Source organism: Amblyraja radiata, chromosome 32, assembly GCF_010909765.2.
Source record: "Amblyraja radiata isolate CabotCenter1 chromosome 32, sAmbRad1.1.pri, whole genome shotgun sequence".
NCBI classification, from domain to species: Eukaryota; Metazoa; Chordata; class Chondrichthyes; order Rajiformes; family Rajidae; genus Amblyraja; species Amblyraja radiata.
This window is the reverse complement of record NC_045987.1, coordinates 29,082,519-29,110,124: the sequence shown is the minus strand read 5'-3', so window position 1 is coordinate 29,110,124 and position 27,606 is coordinate 29,082,519. Positions and strand designations below refer to the sequence as shown.

Below are 27,606 nucleotides of genomic sequence, written 5' to 3'. Positions count from 1 at the left end.
CGGCCACTTCCTACCGGAGGCCGCGGCTTCCGAAGTCCACAGGCCGAGCTGCGCGGAGATTTAACGCTTGCAACCTCGGTGAGAGATCCCACGGCTCCGCGATGTGCCCAGCAGGCTGCAGGCGGCTGGAAAATCAGCGCCGCCAGCGGCTGGAAGCTCTGCAGACCACAGCTCCATGGTGTTCAAAGTCGGCAGTCCCAGCACTCCGGAGCTCCAACACGGCGACCCCGGTAAGGCATCGCTCGCTCCGCAGTGGAATCCAGTGATGCGCAGCCACTGCTGAAGCTGAGGCTCTGGCAGGTCTTCGGCAGGAAAGGCCTCGCTAATCCAGGTGTTAGGCCGCGAGGAGGGGGCGAAATTGCGGCTCGGAGAATAGTCGCATCCTCGACCAGGAAGTGACTAAGAACAGTTTCCCCCTCCCCCTCCCCTCCTCCAACATAAAAAAGACTAAAAGACCTAAATGCTGACTTTGCTGATAGCATTTACAGCCCAACAATGATTGATTAAAAATAAATCAGTTAATTGACAGAAAAATTACCAAAATGCGGCCTTGAAATGTGTTTAGTAAAAATGTCCCTGTGCACAAATTATATGATAATGAAACAGCATTTAATTGCTCACATAACTTTTCCAACAATTAATTGATCAATTGAGGAACCATCACATGTAAAATTCAATAACTCGTACACTGGATTTCAAAGTGAAATCATCAGATTATTTTCTACTTCCAAAGGCTTAATTTCAGTGTTGCAAATATTTTAGTGCTCATGATGTCTGGAACTATCTTGTGGATTGTAAAGTCATGGAGTCCCATACTCTGTATGACTGCACTTTAAATAGTCATTGAAAGCAACTGTTCTGCAACTTCAGGTTTTAAAAGGTGTAATTGGAATCACTTAGTCAAAGTGAGAATCATCCCAATGGTGGCATCTTTTTCTCAGATTCGAGTCGATAACTAGGTCGGAATGCTATTATTGTGTTGTCGTTTTAATCCCCCCATTATGCAACTGATTATATGAAATAGACAGTCCCTTTTCTACAATCATTAACTGGCAAAACTGGAAAAGATCATAACCTTTAATGAAAATAAATATTTTGAAATAACACTTTCTACTTTCTAAAAAAAACCTGTGACAATTTAAATCTAAAATAGAACTATTAATATAGCATTGTGCAATCAATAAAACCGCAGTGCATTAGCAGTTCTTAGTAATATAACCATATAACAATTACAGCACGTACACAGGCCATCTCGGCCCTTCTAGTCCGTGCCGAACACTTACTCTCACCTAGTCCCATCTACCTGCACTCAGACCATAACCCTCCATTCCTTTCCCGTCCATATACCTATCCAATTTATTTTTAAATGATAAAATCGAACCTGCCTCCACCACTTCCACTGGAAGCTCATTCCACACAGCTACCACTCTCTGAGTAAAGAAGTTCCCCCTCATGTTACCCCTAAACTTCTGTCCCTTAATTCTCAAATCATGTCCTCTTGTTTGAATCTTCACTACTCTCAATGGAAAAAGCTTATCAATGTCAACTCTGTCTATCCCTCTCATCATTTTAAAGACCTCTATCAAGTCCCCCGTTAACCTTCTGCGCTCCAAAGAATAAAGACCTAACTTGTTCAACCTTTCTCTGTAACTTAGTTGCTGAAACCCAGGCAACATTCTAGTAAATCTCCTCTGTACTCTCTCTATTTTGTTGACATCTTTCCTATAATTTGGCGACCAAAATTGTATACCATACTCCAGAATTGGCCTCACCAATGCCTTGTACAATTTTAACATTACATTCCAACTTCTATACTCAATGCTCTGATTTATAAAGGCCAGCACACCAAAAGCTTTCTTTACCACCCTATCTACATGAGATTCCACATTCAGGGAACTATGCAGTTATTCCTAGACTGCATTCCTCAATTCGCTACCATTTACCATGTACGTCCTGTTTTGATTTGTCATGCCAAGATGTAGCACCTCACACTTATCAGCATTAAATTCCATCTGCCATCTTTCAGCCCATTCTTCCAAATGGCCTAAATCTCTCTGTAGACTTTGAAAATCTACTTCATTATCCACAACGCCACCTATCTTAGTATCATCTGCATACTTACTAATCCAATTTACCACACCATCATCCAGATCATTGATGTATATGACAAACAACAGTGGACCTAACACAGATTCCTGAGGCACCCCACTAGTCACCGGCCTCTAACCTGACAAACAGTTATCCACCATTACTCTCTGGCATCTCGCATTCAGCCACTGTTGAATCCATCTTGTTACTCCACCATTAATACCCAACAATTGAACCTTCTTAACCAACCTTTCATGTGGAACCTTGTCAAAGGCCTTACTGAAGTCCATATAGACAACATCCACCGCTTTACCCTCATCAATTTCCCTGGTAACCTCTTCAAAAAATTCAAGAAGATTAGTCAAACATGACCTTCCAGGCGCAAATCCATGTTGACTGTTCCTAATCAGACCCTGTTTATCCAGATGCTTATATATATTATCTCTAAGTATCCTTTCCATTAATTTTCCCACTACTGACATCAAACTAACGTCTATAATTGCTAGGTTTACTCTTAGAACCCTTTTTAAGCAATGGAACAACATGCACAGCATGCCAATCCTCCAGCACCATTCCTGTTTCTAATGACATTTAAAATATTTCTGTCATAGCCCCTGCTATTTCTACACTAACTTCCCTCAATGTCCTAGGAAATATCCTGTCAGGACCTGGAGACTTAACCACTTTTATATTTTTCAAAAGTGTCAGTACTTCCTCTTCTTTGATCCTCATAGTTTCCATAGCTACTCTACTTGTTTCCCTTACCTCACATATTTCAATATCCTTCTCCTTGGTGAATATCGAAGAAAATAAATTGTTCAATATCTCCCCCATCTCTTTTGGCTCTGCAGATAGCTGTCCACTCTGACTTTCTAATGAACCAATTTTATCCCTTGTTATCCTTTTGCCATTAATATAGCTGTAGAAACCCTTTGGTTTTACTTTCACACATTCATGTGTGTATATATTTATATCATGGTATATGGACACATTTATCTGTTTTGTAGTAAATGCCTACTATTTTCTGTGTGCTTAAGCAAAGCAAGAATTTAATTGTCCTATACAGGGACACATGACAATAAACTCACTTGAACTTGAACTTGCCAAAGCCACCTCGTATCTTTTAGCTTTTCTGATTTCTTTCTTAAGATGCTTTTTACATTCCTTATAGTCCTCAAGTACCTCATTTACTCCATGCTGCCGATAATTATTGTAGATCTCTCTCTTTTTCCGAACCGTGTCCAATTTTCCATGGCGCTTACCAATTATTACTCTTTCCTTTCAACCGAACAGGGACACAAAGATTCTGTACTTTTAAAATTTCACCTTTAAATGTCCTCCATTTCTCTTCTACATTCTTCCCATAAAACAAAATGTCCCAAGTCACTCCATTTAAATCCTTTCGCATCTCCTCAAAGTTAGCCTTTCTGCAATAAAAAATCTCAACCCTTGGTCCATTTCTGACCTTCTCCATAATTATATTGAAACTAATGGTATTGTGATCACTGGACCCGATGTGCTCCCCAACACCTCTGAAAAAGCTACTTGCTTAACTACTAAACCAGGTTCGCTTCTTAATAAACAGACACCACACAAACTGTTTGGTAGACCAGTTCAAAACTTTACTTAACATCGGCCGATGGAAGGGAGCGAGAATTCCAGTCAAGTGACCAATACAGACACTTGACCGTCTTCTGTCCACTTTGCTGAACAACAGAATTACATTGCATTAAATAGGGTTTTTTTGTCCCCTTAGCACATTTCACAGACATTAGTCATGGTCAGAGGTACAGGAAAAGGTTTCCACAGAATGCATCACATCAAAGGCCTTTTGTTTACATGTTACAAGATAACATTGGCCATTTGGTTTACGACATTTTATCTTTCCACTTCCCTGTTCCTCTCTCGTCCTTCATAAACATTGGCTATTTGGATAATGCCATTTTATCTTCACAGAGATCACCCTAGCTCTTTCGCTGCTTCCTCTCTGTCATTTGGTCCCTCATAAACATTGGCCATTTGGTTTATGGCATCTTACTTCAAAGATGTGACTAGCTGTTTCTTTCTCTGTCACTTCCTCACTTGGGAGACAATGTTATAGGATTTATTATCCCACACACCCGCAACCTGAGGCAAGCCTAATTTGAGACTAAATATAAGTTGTAAGCTAGCCCAGAAGCCAATTTAATATCTTCTTATATTTTAACTAAAATTCAGCTTCATCACCTCCGCTACCTGACCTGTCACATTTCCTAACAAGAGGTCCAGCACGGCCCCTTCTCTAGTAGGTACCTCTATGTATTGCTGCAAAAAACTATCCTGCACAGATTTTACAAACTCCAAACCATCCAGCCCTTTTAGAGAATGTGTTCCCAGTCTATGTGTGGAAAATTGAAATCTCCCACAATCACTACCTTGTGCTTACTACTAATATCTGCTATCTCCTTACATATTTGCTCTTCCAATTCTTGCTCCCCATTAGGCGGTCTATAATATACCCCTATAAGTGTTGCTACACCTTTCCCATTTCTCAGTTCCACCCAAATAGCCTCCCTAGACGAGCCCTCTAATCTATCCTGCCAAAGCACTGCTGTAATATCTTCCCTGATAAGCAATGCAACACCTCCACCTCTTGCCCCTCCAATTCTATCACACCTGAAGCAATGAATTCCTGGAATATTTAGTTTTCACTCACAGCCATCCTGCAACCATGTTTCACTAATCGCCACAACATCATACTTCCAGGTGTCAATCCAGGCTCTAAGCTCATCCACCTTTCTTACAATGCTCCTCGCATTAAAATATACACATTTAAGAAACCCACCACCTCTTAATCTCTGTTTATTAGTTTTTTCCTTCTTTCACCCCAACATGTTGGGTCTGAGTGCTTTCCTTCTCTGCCTCCTGCCTCACACACTGTCTATTAGCTTTCTCTATTTGAGTCCCTCCCCCCAAACGTTCTAGTTTAAAGTCCGAACCCTAATGTTCAATTAAATATAATTGAACATATATATCCACTCACGCACGAGATCTTATAATATTCTTTTGTTCACAGTTTTGAAATTATTTTCTCATGTTTCACTCGTGTGCCTCTACCTGCTTTCCTGAAGCAGTTGACCAGGACATGTGCAATCTTGCTCTGGCTGTCGCAAAAACCATGATTTAAGAGGGGCAGTTCCTTCTGTCTCAATTGCAACCCCTTCGGTGATAAAAGACTACAAAGCCCGGTTTCAGTTTCTGAATTCTAATCCAGGGTTACTGAAGCCAATTAAATAACACCTAATTACGAACTACACAAAATCTTGAATGTAATCGTAGCAAGGAATATGTAATTTCTAAGAAACATATACTCCATGTCCACATCTGATCAAATGCACACAAACAAACACAATGGATTTTTGTTCTATTTATTGTGATTGAGCTGTCAGGATTTAATTGTTTTATAATCCCTGAGATTGAATCAGATAGCCAGTCATATGGGAGGAGCTGTCATCACTTTTTGTAATCCCAATATTAAATAAGATTTGTAAATTGATGGAGCAGGAATTGACGCGCTTTTAACAAGTGACTTTCAATTTTTTATGTCAAACAAAATTATCAAAATTTGATGCATCATTTTGTCCCATGCACTTAAAACCAATATGAATACTGTTGACTTGTCTCGACATAATGAATAACGTTGCTATTGGGCCACATTTATTGACTTGGACTTATGTCCGGCCACATATCATTGAATATCTATCTATCAATCTATCCATCGATCTATCCATCGATCTATCCATCGATCTATCGATCCATCCATCCATCCATCCATCCATCCATCCATCCATCCATCCATCCATCCATCCATCCATCCATCCTGGGTGTGTGTGTGGCTGTGTGTGTGTGTGCTTCTGCCTGGCTGTGTTTGTGGGTGCCAGCCTTTGATTCGTTGCTACGCCAACACCACACGCAGAAACGCCAAGATTTTTTTCCATTTCGGTAGAGATTTCACTTTTACTTCCACATATTAACTCCTGATTAAATTTCGTCGTGCTTATGTACACATTTTTAATAAAATCCTTCTCTCCCCCCCCAAATTTTCAAAATGTTAAAAAAAAAACAACACTAACCCATAGAATGTTGGTGAACGTTCCATCGTGTGATGTCACAATGCCCAATGCTCACAGATGTCCAATCGGAATGGATCCATTTACATATGCCTTTGCACCAGCCCCAGCCCCAACCCCCGCAGCCTGTGTCCCAAGCGCTTCATCACGTGTGTGGGAATAGAGAAAGAGGATAGGGGGTGATAGGGAATGGGGAACAGATGGACTGCCCCTTCCACTCTCCCTCCCCATTATTTCCTCTCTCTCCCCCCACCCCTCCCCCTCCCTCCACACTCTTCCCCCTCCGTCCCCTACCCCATCTCCCTCCTCCTCCCCCTCCCCCACCCCTCTTTCCTCCCCCTCTCCATCTCCCTCTCCTCACCCCTCTCCCTCTCCTCCCACCCAATCCCTCTCTCCCCCCACCCCTCACCCCCCTCCCTCCACACTCTTACCCTTCTCTCCCCTACACCATCTCCCTCCTCCCCTCCATCCCCCATCCCTTCCCCCTCCCCCATCTGCCCCCCACCCCTCTCTCCTCTCCATCTCCCTCGCCTCACCCCTCTTCCTCTCCTCCCCTCCTCCTTCCACCCCCCTTCTCCCTCCCCACTCTTTCCCCTCCCTCCACACTTCCCCCTCTCTCCCCTACCCCATCTCCCTCCTCCCTCCACCACACCTCTCTCCCCCTCCCCTCTCTCCCCCTCCCCTCTCTCCCCCTCCCCTCTCTCCCCCTCCCCTCTCTCCCCCTCCCCTCTCTCCCCCTCCCCTCTCTCCCCCTCCCCTCTCTCCCCCTCCCCTCTCTCCCCCTCCCCTCTCTCCCCCTCCCCTCTCTCCCCCTCCCTTCTCTCCCCCTCCCTTCTCTCCTCCCCTCCCCACCCCTCTCTCCTTCCCTCCTCCATCTCCCTCTCCTCACCACTCTCCCTCTCCTCCCCTCCTCCCACCCCCATCCCTCCCTCCCCCACCCCTTCCCTCTCTATCCCACCCCCTCCCCTCTCTCCCCTCGCCCCCTTCCCCCTACCCCTCTGTCCCTCTTCCACCATTCCCCCTACCCCTCCCTCCCCACTCTTCCACTTCTCTCCCCCTTACCCCACCCCTCTCCCTCTCCATCCCTCCCCATCCTTCTCTCTCCCTTCCCTTCCCTTCCCCCTCCCTCCCCTCTCTCCCCCCACCCCCTCCCCCTACCCCTGTCCCTCTTCCACCACTCCCTCTCCCCCTCCCTCCCCACTCTACCACTTCTCTCTCCCCTTCCCCCACCCCTCTCACCCCCTCCCCCTCTCTCATCCCCTCCCCCACCCCACTCTCCTCCACCCCTTCCCTCCTCTCCATCTCCCTCTCTCCTCACCCATCTCCCTCCTCCCCTCCCACCCCCTCTCCCCCCTCCCCCACCCCTCTTCACCCCCCCACTCCCATCCCCTCTCTCTTGCACCACTCCCCGCTACCCCTCTAACACCCCCTACCCCGCTTCCCCCTTTCCTGCCCTCCCCGCTCTCCTCCCACTCCCCACTCTCCCCTTCCCCTTCCCCCTCTCTCTCCCCCTACCCCGCTCCTCCCCTCCCCAAGCTCTCCCGTTTCCTCCTCCCCCTCTCCCCTCTTCTCACCCTCCCCACTCCCACCCCCTCTACCCCCCTCCCCCTGCCTGTGTGTTTGGGGGGTGGTTAATGTAAAGTGTGATGTCGCAGCAACCCCCCCCCCCCCCCTCACAAACGCGCGTTGGGGAAACAGACCAAACGGGTCTGCACTTGGCCTAGTAATATATTAAAACTCTGTGGCTGTGTGTGTGTGTGTGTGTGTGTGTGTTTCTGCCTGGGTGCGTTTGTGGGTGCCATCCTTTGATTCGTTGCTACGCCAACACCACACCAGAAACGCCAAGATTTTTTCCATTTTGGTAGAGATTTCACTTTGACATCCACATATCCACTCCTGATTAAATGTTGTCGTGTTTATGTACACATTTTTAATAAAATCCTTCTCTTTCCCCCCCCCCCCCCCAAATTTCAAAATGTTACAAAAAAACAGCTCTCATCCATAGAATGTTAGTGAACGTTCCATCGTGTGATGTCAAATGCCAAATGCTCACAGATGTCCAATCGGAATGGATCCATTTACATACTAGACTAAGTGGGACCCATTGGGTCCCATGTTCACACGGGAGGGCTGGTCCCCCGACGCAATATTCCACCTCTCCCCTCTCCACCAATTCCAATATTAATGGCCAGTGGGGGGGGGGGGGGTCTGGAGTGCTGGTATGGGTTCTTGGGGTGGCAGCTCAGTCCCTCAAGCCTGATCTGCTGGCAGCTCACGCACGGCTGGTGGGCTGGCAGTTGACTCATGACTATTCCTTGAAATTCCATTTCAAGCAGGGTGCAAGGCCACCAAATTCAAATCCATGTTCCTACCATTTCAAGCAGGGTGCAAGGCCACCAAATTCAAGTGCAGTTTCTTACCACTATGAGCAGGGTGCAAGGCCACCGAATTCAAGTGCAGTTTCCAACCACTTCAAGCAGGGTGCAAGGCCACCGAATTCAAGTGCAGTTTCATTCCACTTCAAGCAGGGTCCAGGGCCACCAAATTCAAATGCAGCTTCATACCATTTAATGCAGGGTGAAACCACCATAAAACCACACAAAACACCAAACTCACAGTTCAGTAGACATTCAGTGTGTTCAGTTGATTCACAGCTCAGACAGAGTCATGACCTCCCCCTCCCCCATCATGCAGAGACTCAGCCACACCTACACTACCGGGTTTTATAACCCCTCCACCTCCCACCGGAAAAGGTGTGGCTTTCAGGGCATGATTGACAAGAGAGAGATTCTCAACATTTTTAAAACACTAATAACACTTTTATTTTTCATTGATGGGAAGAATTCTCTGCACCTGCTCAGCGGAGGGGGGACTGAGTAAGATGTCCAAAAATCACAGCCATAAGTGGTAGCGTTTTATCTAAAATCAATATACAGTGCAAACAGGAAGTAAGTGCATTTGCAGTAGTGCCTTTTAACTTCAAGCCAAAGCACCCAAGTCACCATTTGCAGTAAGTAGTGCCTTTCAAATTTAAACCAAAGCTCCCAAGCCACCATTTGCAGTAAGTAGTGCCTTTCAAATTTAAACCAAAGCTCCCAAGCCACCATTTGCAGTAAGCAGTGCCTTTCAACTTCGTCAAAGCTCCCAAGCCACCATTTCAGTAAGTAGTGCCTTTCAACTTCAAGCCAAAGCACCCACGCCACCATGTGCAGTAAGTAGTGCCTTTCAACTTCAAGCAAAACACCCAAGCCACCATTTGCAGTAAGTAGTGCCTTTTAACCTCAAGCCAAAGCTCCCAAGCCACCATTTGCAGTAAGAAGTGCCTTTCAACTTCAAGCCAAAGCACCCATCACCATTTGCAGTAAGTAGTGACTTTCAACTTCAAGCCAAAGCACCCAAACAACCATTTGCAGGCAGTGCCTTTTTAATTCAAACCAACCATATTTTCATTTTCAAACCACATTAAGGGTACTCACGGTTGTGTAGACATTTGTTCAGTGTTATTCAGAGCTCAGAGAGATGTGACCCTTGGCTTCATCCATCTTGCAGAGATTGAGTGAGGCACACCACTTCCTGGTTTTATAGTCCCTCCCCCTCCCTCCAGCAGGGGCAGCAGAGAGAATGGTGAATTTTTTAAACTTCAAGCCAAAGCTCCCAAGCCACCATTTGCAGTAAGTAGTGCCTTTCAACTTTAAACCAAAGCTCCCAAGCCACCATTTGCCGTAAATAGTGCATTTCAACTTCAAGCCAAAGCACCCAAGCCACCCTTTGCAGTAAGTAGTGCCTTTCAACCTCATACCACCATTTGCAGTAAGTAGTGCCTTTCAACTTCAAGCCAAAGCTCCCAAGCCACCATTTGCAGTAAGTAGTGCCTTTCAACTTTAAACCAAAGCTCACAAGCCACCATTTGCAGTAAGTAGTGCCTTTCAACTTCAAGTCAAAGCACCCAAGCCACCATTTGCAGTAATAGTGCCTTTCAACTTCAAGCCAAAGCACCCAAACAACCATTTGCAGGCAGTGCCTTTTTACTTCAAACAAACCATATTTTCATTTTCAAACCACATTAAGGGTACAGTGTTCAGAGCAATTTGTTCAGTGTTATTCAGAGCTCAGAGAGACGTGACCCTTGGCTTCATCCATATTGCAGAGACTGAGTGAGGCACACCACTTCCTGGTTTTATAGTCTCTCCCCCTCCCTCCAGCAGGGGCAGCAGAGAGAATGGTGAATTTTTTAAACTTCAAGCCAAAGCTCCCAAGCCACCATTTGCAGTAAGTAGTGCCTTTCAACCTCAAACCAAAGCTCCCAAGCCACCATTTGCAGTAAGTAGTGCCTTTAAACTTCAAGCCAAAGCTCCCAAGCCACCATTTGCAGTAAGAAATGCTTTTCAACTTCAAGCCAAATCACCCGCCATCATTTGCAGTAAGTAGTGCCTTTCAACTTCAAGCCAAAGCACCCAAGCCACCATTTGCAGTAAGTAGTGCCTTTCAAATTTAAACCAAAGCTCCCAAGCCACCATTTGCAGTAAGCAGTGCCTTTCAACTTCGTCAAAGCTCCCAAGCCACCATTTCAGTAAGTAGTGCCTTTCAACTTCAAGCCAAAGCACCCACGCCACCATGTGCAGTAAGTAGTGCCTTTCAACTTCAAGCCAAAGCTCCCAAGCCACCATTTGCAGTAAGTAGTGCCTTTCAACCTCAAACCAAAGCTCCCAAGCCACCATTTGCAGTAAGTAGTGCCTTTAAACTTCAAGCCAAAGCTCCCAAGCCACCATTTGCAGTAAGAAGTGCTTTTCAACTTCAAGCCAAATCACCCGCCATCATTTGCAGTTAGTGCCTTTCAACTTCAAGCCAAAGCACCCAAGCCACCATTTGCAGTAAGTAGTGCCTTTCAACTTCAAGGAAAGCACCCAAGCCACCATTTGCAGTAAGTAGTGCCTTTCAACCTCAAGCCAAAGCACCCAAGCCACCATTTGCAGTAAGTAGTGCCTTTCAACCTCAAGCCAAAGCTCCCAAGCCACCATTTGCAGTAAGTATAACTTTCAACTTCAAGCCAAAGCACCCAAGCCACCATTTTCAGTAAGTAGTGCCTTTCAACTTCAAGCAAGACACCCACGCCACCATTTGCAGTAAGTAGTGACTTTCAACTTCAAGCCAAAGCACCCAAACAACCATTTGTAGGCAGTGCCTTTTTACTTCAAACAAACCATATTTTCATTTTCAAACCACATTAAGGGTACTCACAGTTGTGTAGTCGTTTGTTCAGTGTTATTCAGAGTTCAGAGAGGCGTGACCCTTGGCTTCATCCATCTTGCAGATCTGGTTTTATAGGCCCTCCCCCTCCCTCCAGCAGGGGCAGCAGAGAGAATGGTGAATTTTTAAAAACATTAATATCTCGCTGATTTGTAATATATGGGGAAAATCCTCCGCACCCGTAATGTGGAGGGGGTCTCTGAGCGAGGTGGCCAAAAATGACGGCCATAGGTGGCGGCGTTCTGTCGGAAACGCAGCACAGTGGGCCAAAAGCGGTCAAGATCAGAGATTTAGTAATATAGATAGATGCCTTTGCACCAGCCCCAGCCAGATGGACTGCCCCTCCCCACTCTTTCCCCTATCCCTCCCCACTCTTTCCCCTCTCTCCCCCCCACCCCTCTCCTCTCCATCACCCTCTCCTCACCCCTCTCCCCCACCCCCTTCCCTCTCTACCCCATCTCCTTCCCTCTCTACCCCATCCCCTTCCCTCTCTACCTCCGCCCTTCCCCCTACCCCTCTGTCCCTCTTCCACCACTCCCCCTACCCCTCCCTCCCCACTCTTCCACTTCTCTCTCCCTTACCGCACCCCTCGCCCTCCCCCACCCTTCTCTCGCCCCCTCCCTCCCCTCTCTCCCCCACCCCTTCCCCCTACCCCTCTGTCCCTCTTCCACCACTCCCCCTACCCTTCTCCCCTTCCTCCTCCCACCCCTCTCCCCCTCCCTCCACACCCTTCCCCCTCCCTCGCCTACCCCATCTCCCTACCTCCCCGATCCCTCCACCCCTCCCCCGCACCTCTCTCCCCCTCCCCATCCCTCTCTCCTCCCTCCCCCACCCCTCTCCCCCTCTCCATCTCCCTCTCCTCACCCCTCTCCCTCTCCTCCCCCCTCTCCCTCTCCTCCCCCTCCTCCTCCCATCCCATCCCTCTCTCCCCCACCCCTTCCCTCTCCCCGCACCCCCCTACACCATCTCCCTCCTCCCCTCCCACCCCCCCTTCCCCACACCTCTCTCCCCCTACCCCATCCCTCTCTCCTCCCCTTCTCCATCTCCCTCTCCTCCCCTTCTCCATCTCCCTCTCCTCACCCCTCTCTCTCTTCTCCCCCTCCTCCTCCCACCCCCATCCCCTTCTCCCCCACCCCCCTTCCCACTCTACCCCACCCCTTCCCTCACTCCCCCCGCCCCCTTCCCCTTACCCCTCCCGCCCCAATCTTCCACCTCTCCCCATTACCCCTCTCCCTCTCCCCCCATCCCTCTCTCCCCCTCCCCTCCCTCTCTCCCCCGACCCCTTCCCCTACCCCTCTGTCCCTCTTCCACCACTCCCCCTAACCCTCTCCCCCTCCCTCCCCACTCTTCCACTTCTCTCCTCCCTTCCCTCACCGCACTCCCTCCCTCCCCCACCCTCTCTCTCCCCCCACCCCCTTCCCCTACCCCTCTCTGCCTCTTCCACCACCCCCCCTACACCTCTCCCCCTACCCATCTCCCTCCCCCACCCCTCTCTCTCTCCCCCCTTTCTCCCCACTCTTCCCCCTCTCTCCACTCTCCCCCTCCCTCCACACTCTTCCCCCTCTCGCCCCCCTACCCCTCCCCCCCCTCCCTCCACACTCCTCCCCCTCCCCCACCCTCTTTCCCCCCTGCCCCACCCTTACCCGCCCTCCCCACCCTCTTACCCCCCTCCCCCACCCTCTTACCCCCCACCCTCTCACCCCCTCCCGCACCTCTCTCCTCCTCCCTTTCCCCCTCTCTACCCCACCTCCCCCCCCTTACCCATCTCTGCCTCTTCCACCACTCCCTCTACCCCTCTGCCCCTCTTCCGCACTCTTACCCTCCCCCCTCCCTCACCACTATTCCCCCTCTCTCCCCCTACCCCTCTCCCCCTCCCATCCCACTCTTCCCCACCCCCTACCACTCTCCCCCTCCCTCCACACTCTTCCCCCTCGCTCTCCTTCCCCCTCTCTCTCCTTCCCCCTCTCCCTCCTCCTTCTCCTCCCTCTCTCCCCTCCCCCCACTCCTCTCTCCCCCCTCCCCACCCCTCTCTCATCCCATCCCCCACCCCACTCTCCTCCTCCCCTTCCCCCCTCTCCTCATCCCTCTCCCCCTCTCCTCATCCCTCTCCCTCCTCCCCTCCCACCCCCTCTCTCCCCCTCCCCCACCCCCATCTCCCCCCCACCCCCTTCCCCTCTCTCTTGCACCACTCCCCGCTACCCCTCTCCCACCCCTCTCCCCCCCTTCCTGCCCTCCCCGCTCTCCTCCCACTCCCCACTCTCCTCCCCCTCCCCCTCCCCATCCCCCTCTCTCTCCCCCTCCCCCACTCTCCACTCCCTCCCCAATCTCTCCAGTTTCCTCCTCCCTCTCCCCTCTTCTCACCTTCCCCTCTTCCCACCCCGTCTCCCTCTCCCCCCACCTGTGTGTTTGTGGGGTGGTTAGTGTGAGTGTGACGCCGCAGCCCACCCCCCCGCCCCGGTAAACGCGCGTTGGGGAAACAGACCCAACGGGTCTGCACTTGGTCTAGTAATATATCCCCCTCCCCCATCCCTCTCTCCTCCCACATCCCTCTCTCCTCCCCCACCCCTCTCTCCTCCCCCTCTCCATCTCCCTCTCTTCACCCTCTCCTCCCACCCCCATCCCTCTCTTCCCCCACCCCCCTGGCTGTTGTTGTCCCTTCAGCTATCGCTTCTATCTACCGTCATTTCTCCTCATGTTTGGAATTCTGAAGAAGGCTAAATGTCTCTCACGCTTATCCCGTTTTCCATAATTATTTACAGCACAAAAATTGACAATTTCAGCGGGTTTTAACGGACCCGCTACGTTGGAAACAATGGTCGGTGCCTACCTGCAGTTCATCGCGTGTACTCCATTTGGTGTAGCGTAGCAACAGTACGGGTCATGGGTCGTGACCCGACTGCCGTGTAACCTCCCTATTGGTGGTTTTATAGTGCATTAAGGTGGAGAAATCTACAGAGTCTTACCAGCTGCATTGTGGGAGCTAGGGAGGAAATTGTGGAAATATTTATATCTCTTTCGTCACAAGTCAAGTTCCAGAAGAATGGAGGATGGCTAATATTGTACTGTTATTTAAGAAGGGAAGCAAGGACAAGTCAGGGAACTACAGACCGGTGAGCCTGACATCTGTGGTGGGAAAGTTGACGGAGGGGATACTTAGGGATTGGATTTATCAGCATTTGGATAGGCACAGCCAGATTATGAATATTCAGCATGGCTTAGTGCGTGGGATACGTGTCTCTCAAATGAGTTTTTTAAGAGATTACCTAAACGATTGATGAGGGCAGGGCAGTGGACATTGTCTGTATGACTTTAGCAAGGCATGTATCATGGTGAGCTGGTCTGGATGATTCAGTCACATGGGATCCAAAGTCAGCTAGCCAATTCAATTCAAAATTGGATTGGGGGAAACAGACAGTTATTGAGATTGGATTTTCTGATTGGAGGCCTGTGACCAGTGGAGTGCCGTAGGGGTAGCCTTGAATAACAACTTGGTTGGCATGGACAAGTTGGGGCAAATTTATTGTTTCCTTGCTGTGTCGGTGATTTGTGAGGATGTTGTTGATAAAGCAAATAAGGGGGATCCAGTGGATATGGTGTGGAATGATTTCATGAAAGTCCCTCATGGGCTGGGGAGATTTCTGAACAATTGGTGGTAATGCACTAATGTGGATTTGAGAGTTGGTTAACAGATAGAAAGAAAAGATTTGTATATGGAACCTACATAGATTTGCATGCTGTGGTTACAGGGAGCAACAATGGATTGGTATCTGGGCCCAATCGATTTGATTGAAGGATCCAAGCGTGATGATGGGATGCTAAGTAGGACTGGTATTAGGTGTGAAGATGCAAAGAGGATATCGAAGAGCTGAGTGCAGATGTAGAACAATGTGAGGCTATTCATTGTTTTTTTTTAATGTGCTTTTTTTAGGTGAGATGGGGGGGGCTTTGTACATAAGTCATGAAAGACCACATGTAAAGGCAGCAGGGAGTTAGACAGGCAGATGGTATTTGGGTCCAAGTGTACAGATGACTTGTTGGACGAGCTTCAGAATATTATGTACAATTTTGTCTCCTTAACTAAAAGTAGTCTGTAGTTGTAATAAGTGTGGTAGATCTGTCATACGAAGGGAGATTGAGTTTACTCAGCTAATTCTTTTACAGTTTAGAGGATGCGAGAAAACCTCATTTAAATAGGAAACTCTTATCGGACTTGGCCAAGCAGATACACAAAAGATGTTTCCTGGTTGAGTAGTCACGAACCAAGGTCAAACCACTTAGATCTAAAGTGAGATTTTTTTCACTCATAGGATTGTTGATCGTTGGTTTCGTAAATTGTATTGCTATGGAGATTCAATGGTTCTATGCCTTCAAAATTGAGGTTGATGGATTACTGGCTATTGAAAGAATTGAGGTATATAGGAAGTGTGTGTAAATGAAAACGTGTTCATATACAAAATCAGTCATGAGCCCTCAATGATAGGACACCTTCATAGGCTGATTGGACTAGCTGTGCATTCATTATGTGCTTAAGTTTGTGCTGGTGATTAAATGACTGTCAAAACTGAAAATCTAGTTATGTTTGTTTAAGAAATAGCATTTAAAAAAAATCCAGTTTGCTGTCAATTGAAGAAATTATGCTGTGTTCGATCAGCCTTTGGCTGTGGCATTCACTGTGTAAACAGATCGAAGCGTTCAACCTGTTTCATCTGCTTTGTAAGCTTCATTGCATTCTAGGTGCTATTTTCAGCATGTTTCGAATGATTTCCATTCTTGGGCCTTGAGTACCTTATTAACTATCCTTAAATCCCCATGTTGTTAGGCAGTGTAATTTGCCTAGTTATGGGTTCGAGTCTCACTCCAGACACTTGGAGATGAAAATCCAGGCTGATGGTCCAATGCAGTAATGAGGGAAAGATGTATTATTGGGCATGCTGCCATTTGGACAATCTGGTAAACTGAGGTTGCCATCCCTTTAAATATCCCATGTAGAATAAGAACAGATTTATCCCCATTGTCATGTCCAAAATGTTATTTAAAAAAAAACCAGATTAGTGCAACACCTGGTCTGGTGATTATTGCCTTGCTGTTTGTGGGATCTTGCTGTGTCATTGTTGGCTGCTGTCCTTCTACATTACACGCATGTCAAACTCTGATAATCCATCAATCAGGAATATCTGCCAGTCTGGTACCTCCAAAGATCCGAATGTGTTGGATTATTCCAAAAAACTGCTTGCATGGTTGTAAAGCTTTTTTTTTTTTAACATTCTGAAATTATGGAGGATGATATGAAAATGAATGGATTATCTTCACCTAGTTATGAGGCCAGCAGTACTATATTAATACTATATACTATTATAAATTGCCAGTAGTACTATATTAATGTGTGGTATGAATAATCTTAGAATGTGGATATATGCATCAGTATGTTTGTACCATAGCTGCATCCTTATACCTGGCTCTATTAATGAGTATTATTGTTGTGGAAGTTTACTGCACTCAAACTTGTGTATGTTTATTGAATAGTGAGACAACCTGACAAGCTTTTATCTGATCTGTGTTTTAAACTTCTGGTGGTGAATAAATGAGCCACCATAATTTATCATAATGTGTCTATTTGTTTATTACTGTGGGAGAGAAAGACAAAATCCTTCACTTTAAATTCAATGTTGTTTTTGCATTCACAGCTTGTTTTACTTAATTGTCTTCTTAAATACACGTTTATTAACAAGTTCCTTGTTTGTACTGCTCAGGTCCCCCTAGTTAACCTTTCCAAATCTATGTTGGCAAGAATCATGGTAAATGGGCTTTCTCCGGAAGCTCCGGTTTCCTCCCACATACCAAAATTGTGTGGGTTTATAGGTTAATTGGCTTCTGCAAATTATCCTGAGTGTGTAGGACTAAACTAATGTATGGTTGATCGTTGGTCGGTGTGGATTTGGTGGCTCGAAGAGCATGTTTCCACGGTGTATCTTTAAAGTAAACTACATTGGCAAATCATAGTGTCGTTCCATAAACTGAAGTACCATATGGCTCAACATATTTGGATGTATATGGAGAAGTGCCTTGTTTATCCGATACAAGAGTTTTGATCAAGGGTTTAACCTGAAATGCTGAAACTTTTTTTCTTTGAGTGTTTACAGCAAATGCTGTTTTTTTTTTTTTGCAGATGCCATTTCATGATTGAATGAGTTGACGTAAGGTGAAGTTGGCTCTGAATGAAAGCTTTGAGTGGTTAATGAACCTTTTTAAGCTGGTAAGGGTACAGACAAGATTTGCGAGGATAATGCTGGGACTTGAGTACTTGAGCTATAGAGAGAGATTGGGTAAGGTAGGATTTTATTCCTTGGAGAACAGTAGGCCAAGGTTAGAGAAATGGAGAACCCTGAAGGTGAGGGGAGAAAGATTTAATAGGAATCTGAGGGGCAATTTTGTTACTAAATATATGTAATGGAGCTGCCAGTGGATGTGATTGAAACAGGGACAATGACAACATTTAAAATACACTAGGACAGGTACATGGATAGGAAAAGTTTAGAGAGATATGGGCCAAATAGGGGCAAATGGGACTAACTTAGATGCGACATCTTGGTTGTCATAGACAAGTTGGGCTAAAGGGCCAGTTTTCGTGCTGTAGGACTTATTTCCGTTCCTATCCATTTACATGGCCAGATATGTTTAAACCTGTGCCATTCCTCGGGCACCATACTCTGCATGCAAAAGCTTACCCCTCAGAATTCTCAATATTCCCACGGTAGGGAGCTTTTGCATTTTTCAGCTTGAAATTGTGCAATCTGGTACTATATTTAAGAGGGAGTTAGATGTGGCCCTTGTGGCTAAAGGGGGATCAGGGGGTATGGAGAGATAGCAGGTACAGGATACTGAGTTGGATGATCAGCCATGATCATATTGAATGGCGGTGCAGGCTCGAAGGGCCGAATGGCCTACTCCTGCACCTATTTTCTATGTTTCTATACTGTAACCAGTCTTTTAACTTGCATTTGAATGCAACATTTATGCTTTAGATTGGATTAGATATGAATAAGGTTAGGCTAAATTACATTCCTAATTACATTCCACAATAGAGCCAGGCTGATCAACAGGTGCAGCACATGAATGACTATATTCATGTATGGAAATCAGATTATATTCATGCTGTTATGCATATATATAGAGAACATTTCAGAGAAACAAAGCAAAAGTTGGACTTCCATCACTGTTCTGCACAAATAAATCAATCAACCTTGTTCAAGAAGGAACTGCAGATACTGGAGAATCGAAGGTAGACAAAATTGCTGGAGAAACTCAACGGGTGCGGCAGCATCTATGGAGCGAAGGAAATAGGCAACGTTTCGGGTCGAAACCCTTCTTCAGACGGTTTCAACCTTACCCTTTGAATATAGAATCAAGACGAAAATAATGCCGCATATTCAATCATATATGATTCAATGAAATTAAGATATATATGTAAAAATATATATGGAAACTGGCCCTTCCGCCCACAAAGTCGACACCGACCAGCAATCTATCATACACCAATTCCATCCATCACGCCAGGGACAATTTACAGAAGCCAATTAACCTACAAACCTGCGCTTCTTTCGGATATGGGAGAAACCGGAATATCCAGAGAAAACCCATGTGGTAGTAAGGCAGCAACTCTACCGCTGCGCCACCGTGTCACACCATTAAATTATTTTTTCTGTAATATATTTATTATGGTGTCACGTGAATAAAGATGAACACATGATTCTGATTTCTGCCCTTAGTTGGATAACACACATGTCCAGTCATTGTGTTTTATGGCTGGTTTTCAACCTCTTCAGGCTGAAGGTCTCGACTCGAAACATCACCCATTCTTTCGCTCCAGAGATGCTGCCTGTCCTGCTTTTCTAGTTGTTAGTGTCTATCTTCAGTTTAAAACAGCATCTGCAATTCCTTCCTACACTATTTGTTAAGCAAAACAGGTCCTATTCTCATTATATAATTTTGTGATCAGCGTGAGAGCGTGAGAATTTTGTGAAATGCTTGAGTCTCACGCTCAATGCGTGAGAGTTGGCAGCCCTGCTAATAATGAAAACATTTTAAGCAAGTTCCAATTGTTTGGACAAAAATCACTTATTACTGCTTTATAACAGTTAAGTAACTTTAAGACCATTTCAGAAATGATGGCACTCAACAAAAAATCAACTAACAAATTAAAGCAAACTAAAACAAAATAACATGTTCCCTTCCCTGACTCGACCTCATAAGTACTTTAACGCTGCTAACAGAGCAAAAGGATATTAATCTCAAGAATCAAAATGGGGAAAGTGAGGGTAATTTTGCTTAAATGGTCATTCTAAGTCCATTCAGATCTGCATAGTCAGAGTTATACAACATGTATGTGGCTGGCCCAATTTGTCCATAATGATCAAGTTGGCAGGTACACACAATTGCTGGGGAAACTCAGCGGGTGCAACAGCATCTATGGAGCGAAGGAAATAGGCGACGTTTCGGGCCGAAACCCTTCTTCAGACTGATGGGGGGTGGGGAAAGAAAGAAGGAAAAGGGGAGGAGGAGGAGGAGGAGCCCGAGGGCGGGCGGATGGGAGGGTGGGAGGAGACAGCTAGAGGGTTAAGGAAGGGGAGGAGACAGCACGGGCTAGCCAAATTGGGAGAATTCAATGTTAATGCCATAAGGACGCAAGGACCCCAGACCGAATATGAGGTGCTGTTCCTCCAATTTCCGCTGTTGCTCACTCTGGCAATGGAGGAGACCCAGGACAGAGAGGTCGGATTGGGAATGGGAGGGGGAGTTGAAGTGCTGAGCCACCGGGAGGTCAGGTAGGTTATTGCGGACTGAGCGGAGGTGTTCGGCGAAACGATCGCCCAACCTACGCTTGGTCTCACCGATGTAAATGAGCTGACATCTAGAGCAGCGGATGCAGTAGATGAGGTTGGAGGAGATACAGGTGAACCTTTGTCGCACCTGGAACGACTGCTTGGGACCTTGAATGGAGTCGAGGGGGGAGGTGAAGGGACAGGTGTTGCATTTCTTGCGGTTGCAACGGAAAGTGCCCGGGGAGGGGGTGGTGCGGGAGGGAAGGGAAGAATTGACGAGGGAGTTGCGGAGGGAGCGGTCTTTGCGGAAGGCAGACATAGGGGGACTTTTGAACACATGATCAAGTTGGCATTCTGCGTGCCCAGGGACTGGCTGCCGTTCCCAGATCAGCTCGCGTCCCAAGGACTGGCTGTAGTTCTCAGGTCGGCTCGCCTGCCCTGACTCCGCGAAAACGAATTGAAAGTACACGATTTTTCGGGTTACGGGCCGTGTGCCGTAGGTTGCCGAACCCTGTCCTAGATGTTTGGCCTCATTATGGTCCCCCCATGTTTTACAACCGATTCACCTGGTTAGTTCTATCTCCGGCTGCTTCATGTTGTTGGCGGCTGCACATCCAACCAAGAGAGAAGAGAGTTGGCAGCCCTGTCTAAGGCCAGGATGTGACAACAGACGCACAGGGAGACATACACAAAGGAAGAGACACACACACACACACACGGAGACAGACACACACACAAACACAGGGAGACAGACAGACACACACACAGGGAGACACACACACACACACACAGGGAGACAGACACACACACACAGGGAGACAGACACACACACACACACACGGGGACACACACACACACACACGGATACACACACACACACACACACACACGGGGAGCCCCACACACACACACACACACACACGGGGAGACACACACACACACACACATGGAGACACACACACACACACACACACACACAGGGAGACACACACGGGGAGCCACACACACACACACAGGGAGACACACACGGGGAGCCACACACACACACACAGGGATACACACACACGCACAGGGATACACACACACACACACTCAGGGAGACACAGAGACATACACACACGGGGAGCCACACACACACACAGGGAGACACACACACACAGAGAAACACACACACACACACAGGGAGACACACACACACAGGGAGACACACACACACACACACACAGCGAGACAGACATACACACACCTTTCCTCCCCTCCCCCCTCCATCCTCCCCCTCCCTCTTTCCTCCCCTTCCTCCCTCCTCCCTCTTTTCTCCCCTCCCTCTCTTTCCTCTCCCTCCCTCTTTTTCCTCACGTTTCCTCTTTCTCCCCTTTCTCCTTCCCTTCCTTCATCCCCTTTCTACATTCCCTCCCCCTGTCTCTCTTTGCCTCCATCCCTCCCTTTTTTCTTTCTCTCTCTCTCTTTCTCCCCTCCCTCTCTTTCCCCGGCCGCCCAATGGGGAGTCTGGTGCGCACGGTGTAGCGTGGATTGGCGGCGCTGGCGCTGCCGTGTACGTTGAAGGGCAGGAGGGAGGGAGGGAGCGAGGTTGCCGCGGCAGCCGGAAACGCAGCGCTCGCAGACGGTGCACAAAAGCGCTGCCACCCGCTGCATGGGACCGACGCGCTTCCCCAATCCGTGCAGACCGCTGTCATGCGGCGCAAAGAGACAAACTGTGCAGCAAAGATCCTATATAGCTCCGCTAGGGGATCTTTGCTGTGCAGGGACTGAAGACAGCCTGTCAGCGTGAGAATTCAGTCTTCAGCGTGAGGGCGTGAGAATTGGCTGGAATGCGTGAGTGTCACGCTCAAAGCGTGAGAGTTGGCAGCCCTGAATATACCCACCAAGCATCTAAATCTCTTGTCTTCTACTCAGTACCTCTGCCAATGCAGACAGGAAAGCTAAACACTACTGAGTCACTATTTTCAGGGAACTATGGACTTGCTCCCTCAGCTCTCTCTGTACACTCACTTAGTTTAGTTTATTATTGTCATGTGTTCCGAAGGGAAAAGCTTTTGTTCGCATGCTTTTCGGTCAGCAAAAAAAATTATGATTACAATCAAGCTGTCCACAAGCTGTCCACAATACAGGATAAAGGGTATAACATTTAATGCAAGATGAAGTCCATTAAAGATCTTCAATGAGGTAGATGGGGGGTCAGGGCTGCATTCTAGCTGATGAGAGGACCATTCAGTTACCTGATAACAGCCAGAAAGAAACTGTCCCTGAATCTGGATGGAAATGTTTTCAAACTTCTGTACCTCGTGCCTGTTTGGAGAGAGGAGAACAGGGAGTGCCTGGGATGAGACTGGTCCTGGATTATGCTGTTGGCCTTGCCGAGGCAGCGTGAGGTATAAATGGAGTCAATGGAAGGGAGGTTGGTTTGTGTGATGGTCTGGGCTGTGTCCACAATTTGCTGCAATTTCTTACGGCCTCAGATGGATTTGATCCTAGACCATGCTGTGATGCATCCCAATGAAATGCTTTCTATGGCGCATCTGTAGAAGATGATGAAGCTGTTGGGGACAGGATGAACTTCCTAAGCCTTCGAAGGAAGCAGAGGTGTGATGTGCTTTGATGTGGCTGGTCCAGAACAAATTGCTGGTGATATTTCTTCCTAGGAACTTAAAGCTTTCGAGCATCTCTACTTTGGGGCCATCAATGTATAAGGACCCCTTAATTGTGTTTGGCTAGGATTAGGAGACCAAACATGCATGACCTCACAACGTAACCTCTAGATTAATTTTCATCTGCCAATTTCATCAGCTGAGAGAAACATAGAAAATAGGTGCAGGAAGAGGCCATTTAGCCCTTCGAGCCAGCTCCGCCATTCATTGTGATCATGGCTGATCATCCCCAATCAATAACCCGTGCCTGCCTTCTCCCCATATCCTTTGATTCCACGAGCCCTTATAGCTCTATCTAACTCTCTTAAATCCATCCAGTGATTTGGCCTCCACTGCCCTCTGTGGCAGAGAATTCCACAAATTCACAACTCTCTGGGTGAAAAAGTTTTTTCTCACCTCAGTCTTAAATAGCCTCCCCTTTATTTTAAGACTGTGGCCCCTGGTTCTGGACTCACCCAACATTGGGAATTTTTTTCCTGCATCTAGCTTGACCAGTCCTCTTATTTTATATGTTTCCATAAGATCCTCCCTCATCCTTCTAAACTCCAGTGAATACAAGCCTAGTCTTTTCAATCTTTCCTCGTATGACAGTCCCGCCATCCAAGTGATCAATCTCGTGAACCTACGCTGCACTGCCTCAATCACAAGGATGTCCTTCCTCAAATTAGGAGACCAAAACTGTGCACAATACTCCAGATGTGGTCTTACCAGAGCCCTACACAACTGCAGAAGAACCTATACTGAAATTCTCTTGTTATGAAGGCCAACATTAGCTTTCTTCACTGCCTACTGTACCTGCACGCCAACTTTCAGTGACTGGTGTACAAGGTCTTGCTGTACCTCCCCCTTACCTAACGTAACGCTCAATAATCTGCCCCCTTGTTTTTACCACCAAAGTGGATAATCTCACATTTATCTATATTATACTGCATCTGCCATGCATCTGCCCACTCACTCAACCTGTCCAGGTCACCCTGCAACCTCCGAACATCCTCTTCACAGTTCACACTGCCACCCAGCTTTGTGTCATCCGCAAATTTACTAGTGTTGCTCCTAATTCCCTCTTCCAAATCATTAATATATATGGTAAACAGTTGCGGCCCCAACATCGAGCCTTGCGTCACTCCACTCGCCACTGCCTGCCATTCTGTTCACTCCTACTCATTGCTTCCTGTCTGCCAACAAATTTTCTATCCATGTCAACACCCTACCACCTATACCATGTGCTCTATTTCAAGTCAAGTCAACGTTATTTGTTACATACACATACAAGATGTGCATTGAAATGAAAGTGTCTAAAAACTACAGAACGGAATAGTATTTACGTTAGAAAATAATGTTTTATTAAAAAAAAGACGCAACACAATAGTGAATTAGTACAGTAAATTAGTCCCTCGTGAGATAAGAGTTTACAGTCCTGATGGCCTGTGGGAAGAAACTCCGTCTCATCCTCTCTGTTTTCACAGCACGACAGCCTGACCTTTGCCTGACCTTTGCAGCTGGAACAGTCCGTTGCTGGCATGGTAGGGGTCTCCCATAATATTGTTGGCTCTGATCTGCACCTCCTGGTGTATAGGTCCTGCAGGGGGGGTGAGTGTAGTTCCCATAGCGCGTTCGGCCGAACGCACTACTCTCTGCAGAGCCTTCCTGATCTGGGCAAAGCTGTTCCAAACCAGATTGTGATGTTGCCAGACAAGATGCTTTCTCCAGCCCCAGAGTAGAAGCACTGAAGGATCCTCAGCTGTCTGAGGTGGTAAAGGCGCTGCCTTGCCTTACTCACCAGTGCGGCAGTGTGTGTTGTCCATGTCAGATCCTCTGCGATGTGGACACCCAGGTATTTAAAGCAGCTCACCCGATCCACAGTAGTCCCATTTATCTCCAGTGGCGTGTACGCTACTGGCCATCAGGATCTTTGTGTCTGTATCCACAGAGACTTGTACTCCACTAGCCATCAGGATCTTTGTCTCTGTATCCTCAGGCAACAATCCCAGCTAAATCCAACTCCACTAATCGTTCTGTCATCAGAAAACTTGCTTATCAGACGACAGACACTCTCATCCAGGTCCAGGTTCCCGTTCCAATCCCTGTGGTACATCATTGGTTGCAGACTTCTATTCAGAAAACAATTTCAGAGGGCCACTCCCTCTTCTCCCCTCTCCCATCAAGTAAGTGGTATAGAAGGGTGAAAATGCACACATCCAGTTTTAGGGACAGTTTCTTCCCAGTTGATATCAGGCAACTGAACCATCCTACCAACAACTAGAGAGCAGTGCTCAGCTACTTCTACCTCATTAGGACCCTCGTAATATCTTTGATCTCACTTTACTGGACTTTATCTTGCTCTAAACGCTATTCACTTTATTCCTTTTATTATATATTTGTACACTGTGGACAGCTCGATGTGTTGTCTTTCAGCTCACTGGTTAGTTAGACAAAAGCTTTTCACTATACCTCGGTACATCAAGCCAATTTGGGATTGAGTATGCCAAAACACCTTGAATAGCCTGACTCTATGGACCAGCTTACCATCAAAGACCTCGTCAAAAGCTTTGTTAAAGCCATGATGCCAAGATACAATACCGGGACAAACTTGAGTTCCAGTATAACTAAACTGAACTGATCTATGCCTAGATGATTCAAGTTCTCATCTCGGCACTTAAATGCTGTCAGGGAGTTGTAGGAGATGCTAGATAGGATGGGTCTCTTTTTACTGGAGTTTAGGTGGCTGATGGCTGACTTTATAGAGGTATATAAAATCACGAAGGGCATAAATACTGCGAATAACCAGTCTTTTCCCCACAGTAGGGGCGAGCATATGTGTGAAGGGATATATTTAAAAAGGACTTGAGAGAGTCAAACCTTTCAGTCAATGGGAAGTAGCATACAATAGCAACGATCAATGGGACAGGTACGTGGATAGGAACGGTTTAGAGGGATATGGGCCAGGTGCAGGCAAGTTGGACCAGCAACTTGGTTTGGCAACTTGGTCAGCATGAGTTGGTCCAATGGCCTGTTTCTGTGCAGTATAGCTCTATGACTATAGTGGATATGAGGTTGCTTTCAAATTACTGGAAAAGAAATGTAAGCTGGATATTTGGATGGATAGTGCAGTGATGTTATTGATTAAAAGATTTTATTGAGTTATCACCAAAGTGCTCAGTGACTGACAATGCAATCTTTAAAGCATTAACATATTGCAGCTATCATTTTACTCAAATGAGCTGAGCAAATGTATACATCAGACAAGACTAAGTGGGACCAGTTGGGTCCCAGCTTCACATGGGAGGGCTGGTCCCCCAACGCAATATTCCACCTCTGCACCAATTCCAATATTGGTGGCCAGTGGGGTGGGGGGGGGGGCTTTCTGGAGCACTAGTATGGGTGTTGTGGGCTGAAGGGACTGGTTTCCAGATGGCTAGTATGGACCTTGTGGGCCGAATGGATTCTTGGGCTCAGTCACTCAAGCCTGGTGTGCTGGCAGCTCACTCACTCAAGGCTGGTGGGCTGGCAGTTGACTTGCGGTTATTCCTTGAAATGCCACTTCAAGCAGGGTGCAAGGCCACCAAATTCGAGTGTAGTATTATACCACTTCAAGCAGGGTGCAAGGCCACCAAATTTGAGTGCAGTGTCATACCACTTCAAGCAGGGTGCAAGGGCACCAAATTCGAGTGCAGTTTCCTACCACTTCAAGCAGGGTGCAAGGCTACCAAATTTGAGTGCAGTTTCCTACCATTTCAAGCAGGGTGCAAGGCCACCAAATTCAAATGCAGTTTCAAACCATTTCAAGCAGGGTGCAAGGCCACCAAATTCAAGTGCAGTTTCATACCATTTCAAGCAGGGTGCAAGGCCACTGAAGACAGAGTCGTGACCTCTCCCTCTATAGAATTTAGAAGATTGAGGGGGTGTCTTATAGAAACTTACAAAATTCTTAAGGGGTTGGACAGGCTAGATGCAGGAAGATTATTCCCGATGTTGGGGAAGTCCAGAACTAGGGGTCACAGTTTAAGGATAAGAGGGAAGTCCTTTAGGACCGAGATGAGAAAATCATTTTTAACACAGAGAGTGGTGAATCTGTGGAATTCTCTGCCACAGAAGGTAGTGGAGGCCAGTTCATTGGCTATATTTAAGAGGGAGTTAGATGTGGCCCTTGTGGCTAGAGGGATCAGGGGGTATGGAGAGAAGGCAGGGATGGGATACTGAGTTGGATGATCAGCCATGATCATATCGAATGGCGGTGCAGGTTCGAAGGGCCGAATGGCCTACTCCTGCACCTATTTACTATGTTTCTATGTTTCTCCCCCTTCTTGCAGAGACTGAGCCACGCCCACACTTCCAATTGTATAGTCCCTCCCACCAGAAGGGGCGTGGCCTTCATGGCGTGATTGACAGGAGAGAGAATCTCAATATTTTTTCAAACACTAATAACTCTTTTATTTTTCATCGTTAGGAAAAATCCTCGGTACCTGATGAGCGGAGGGGGACTGAGTAAGATGGCCAAAAATAACAGTCGTACATGGTAGCGTTTCTCCTAAAATCAATATACAGCGTAAACAGGAGGTGATCATAGACTTTTAATTATATAGACGGGAAGGCAACTTTTGCATTCTCAAACCAATTTTTCAATTAGGCAAGGCAACTTTAGCATTCTCAAACCAACTTTTCAATTAGGCAAGGCAA

At 47.1% G+C, this 27,606-nt stretch overlaps 1 protein-coding gene across 4 annotated transcripts in view; it reads left to right on the top strand.

Moving 5' to 3' along the window:
- whrn (whirlin) overlaps positions 1–27,606 on the top strand; it is a 190,508-nt gene that overhangs the window by 5,863 nt on the left and 157,039 nt on the right. Inside the window, exon 1 of one of the 4 annotated variants that reach the window (XM_033049270.1) lies at positions 17,620–17,697. The exons of the other annotated variants lie outside the window; for them this stretch is intronic. Within the exon in view, the coding sequence (XP_032905161.1) occupies positions 17,680–17,697 (18 nt within the window). The 5' untranslated portion in view covers positions 17,620–17,679. Of the gene's footprint in view, positions 1–17,619; positions 17,698–27,606 lie in introns of those variants that run through there. 4 annotated transcript variants of the gene reach the window in all.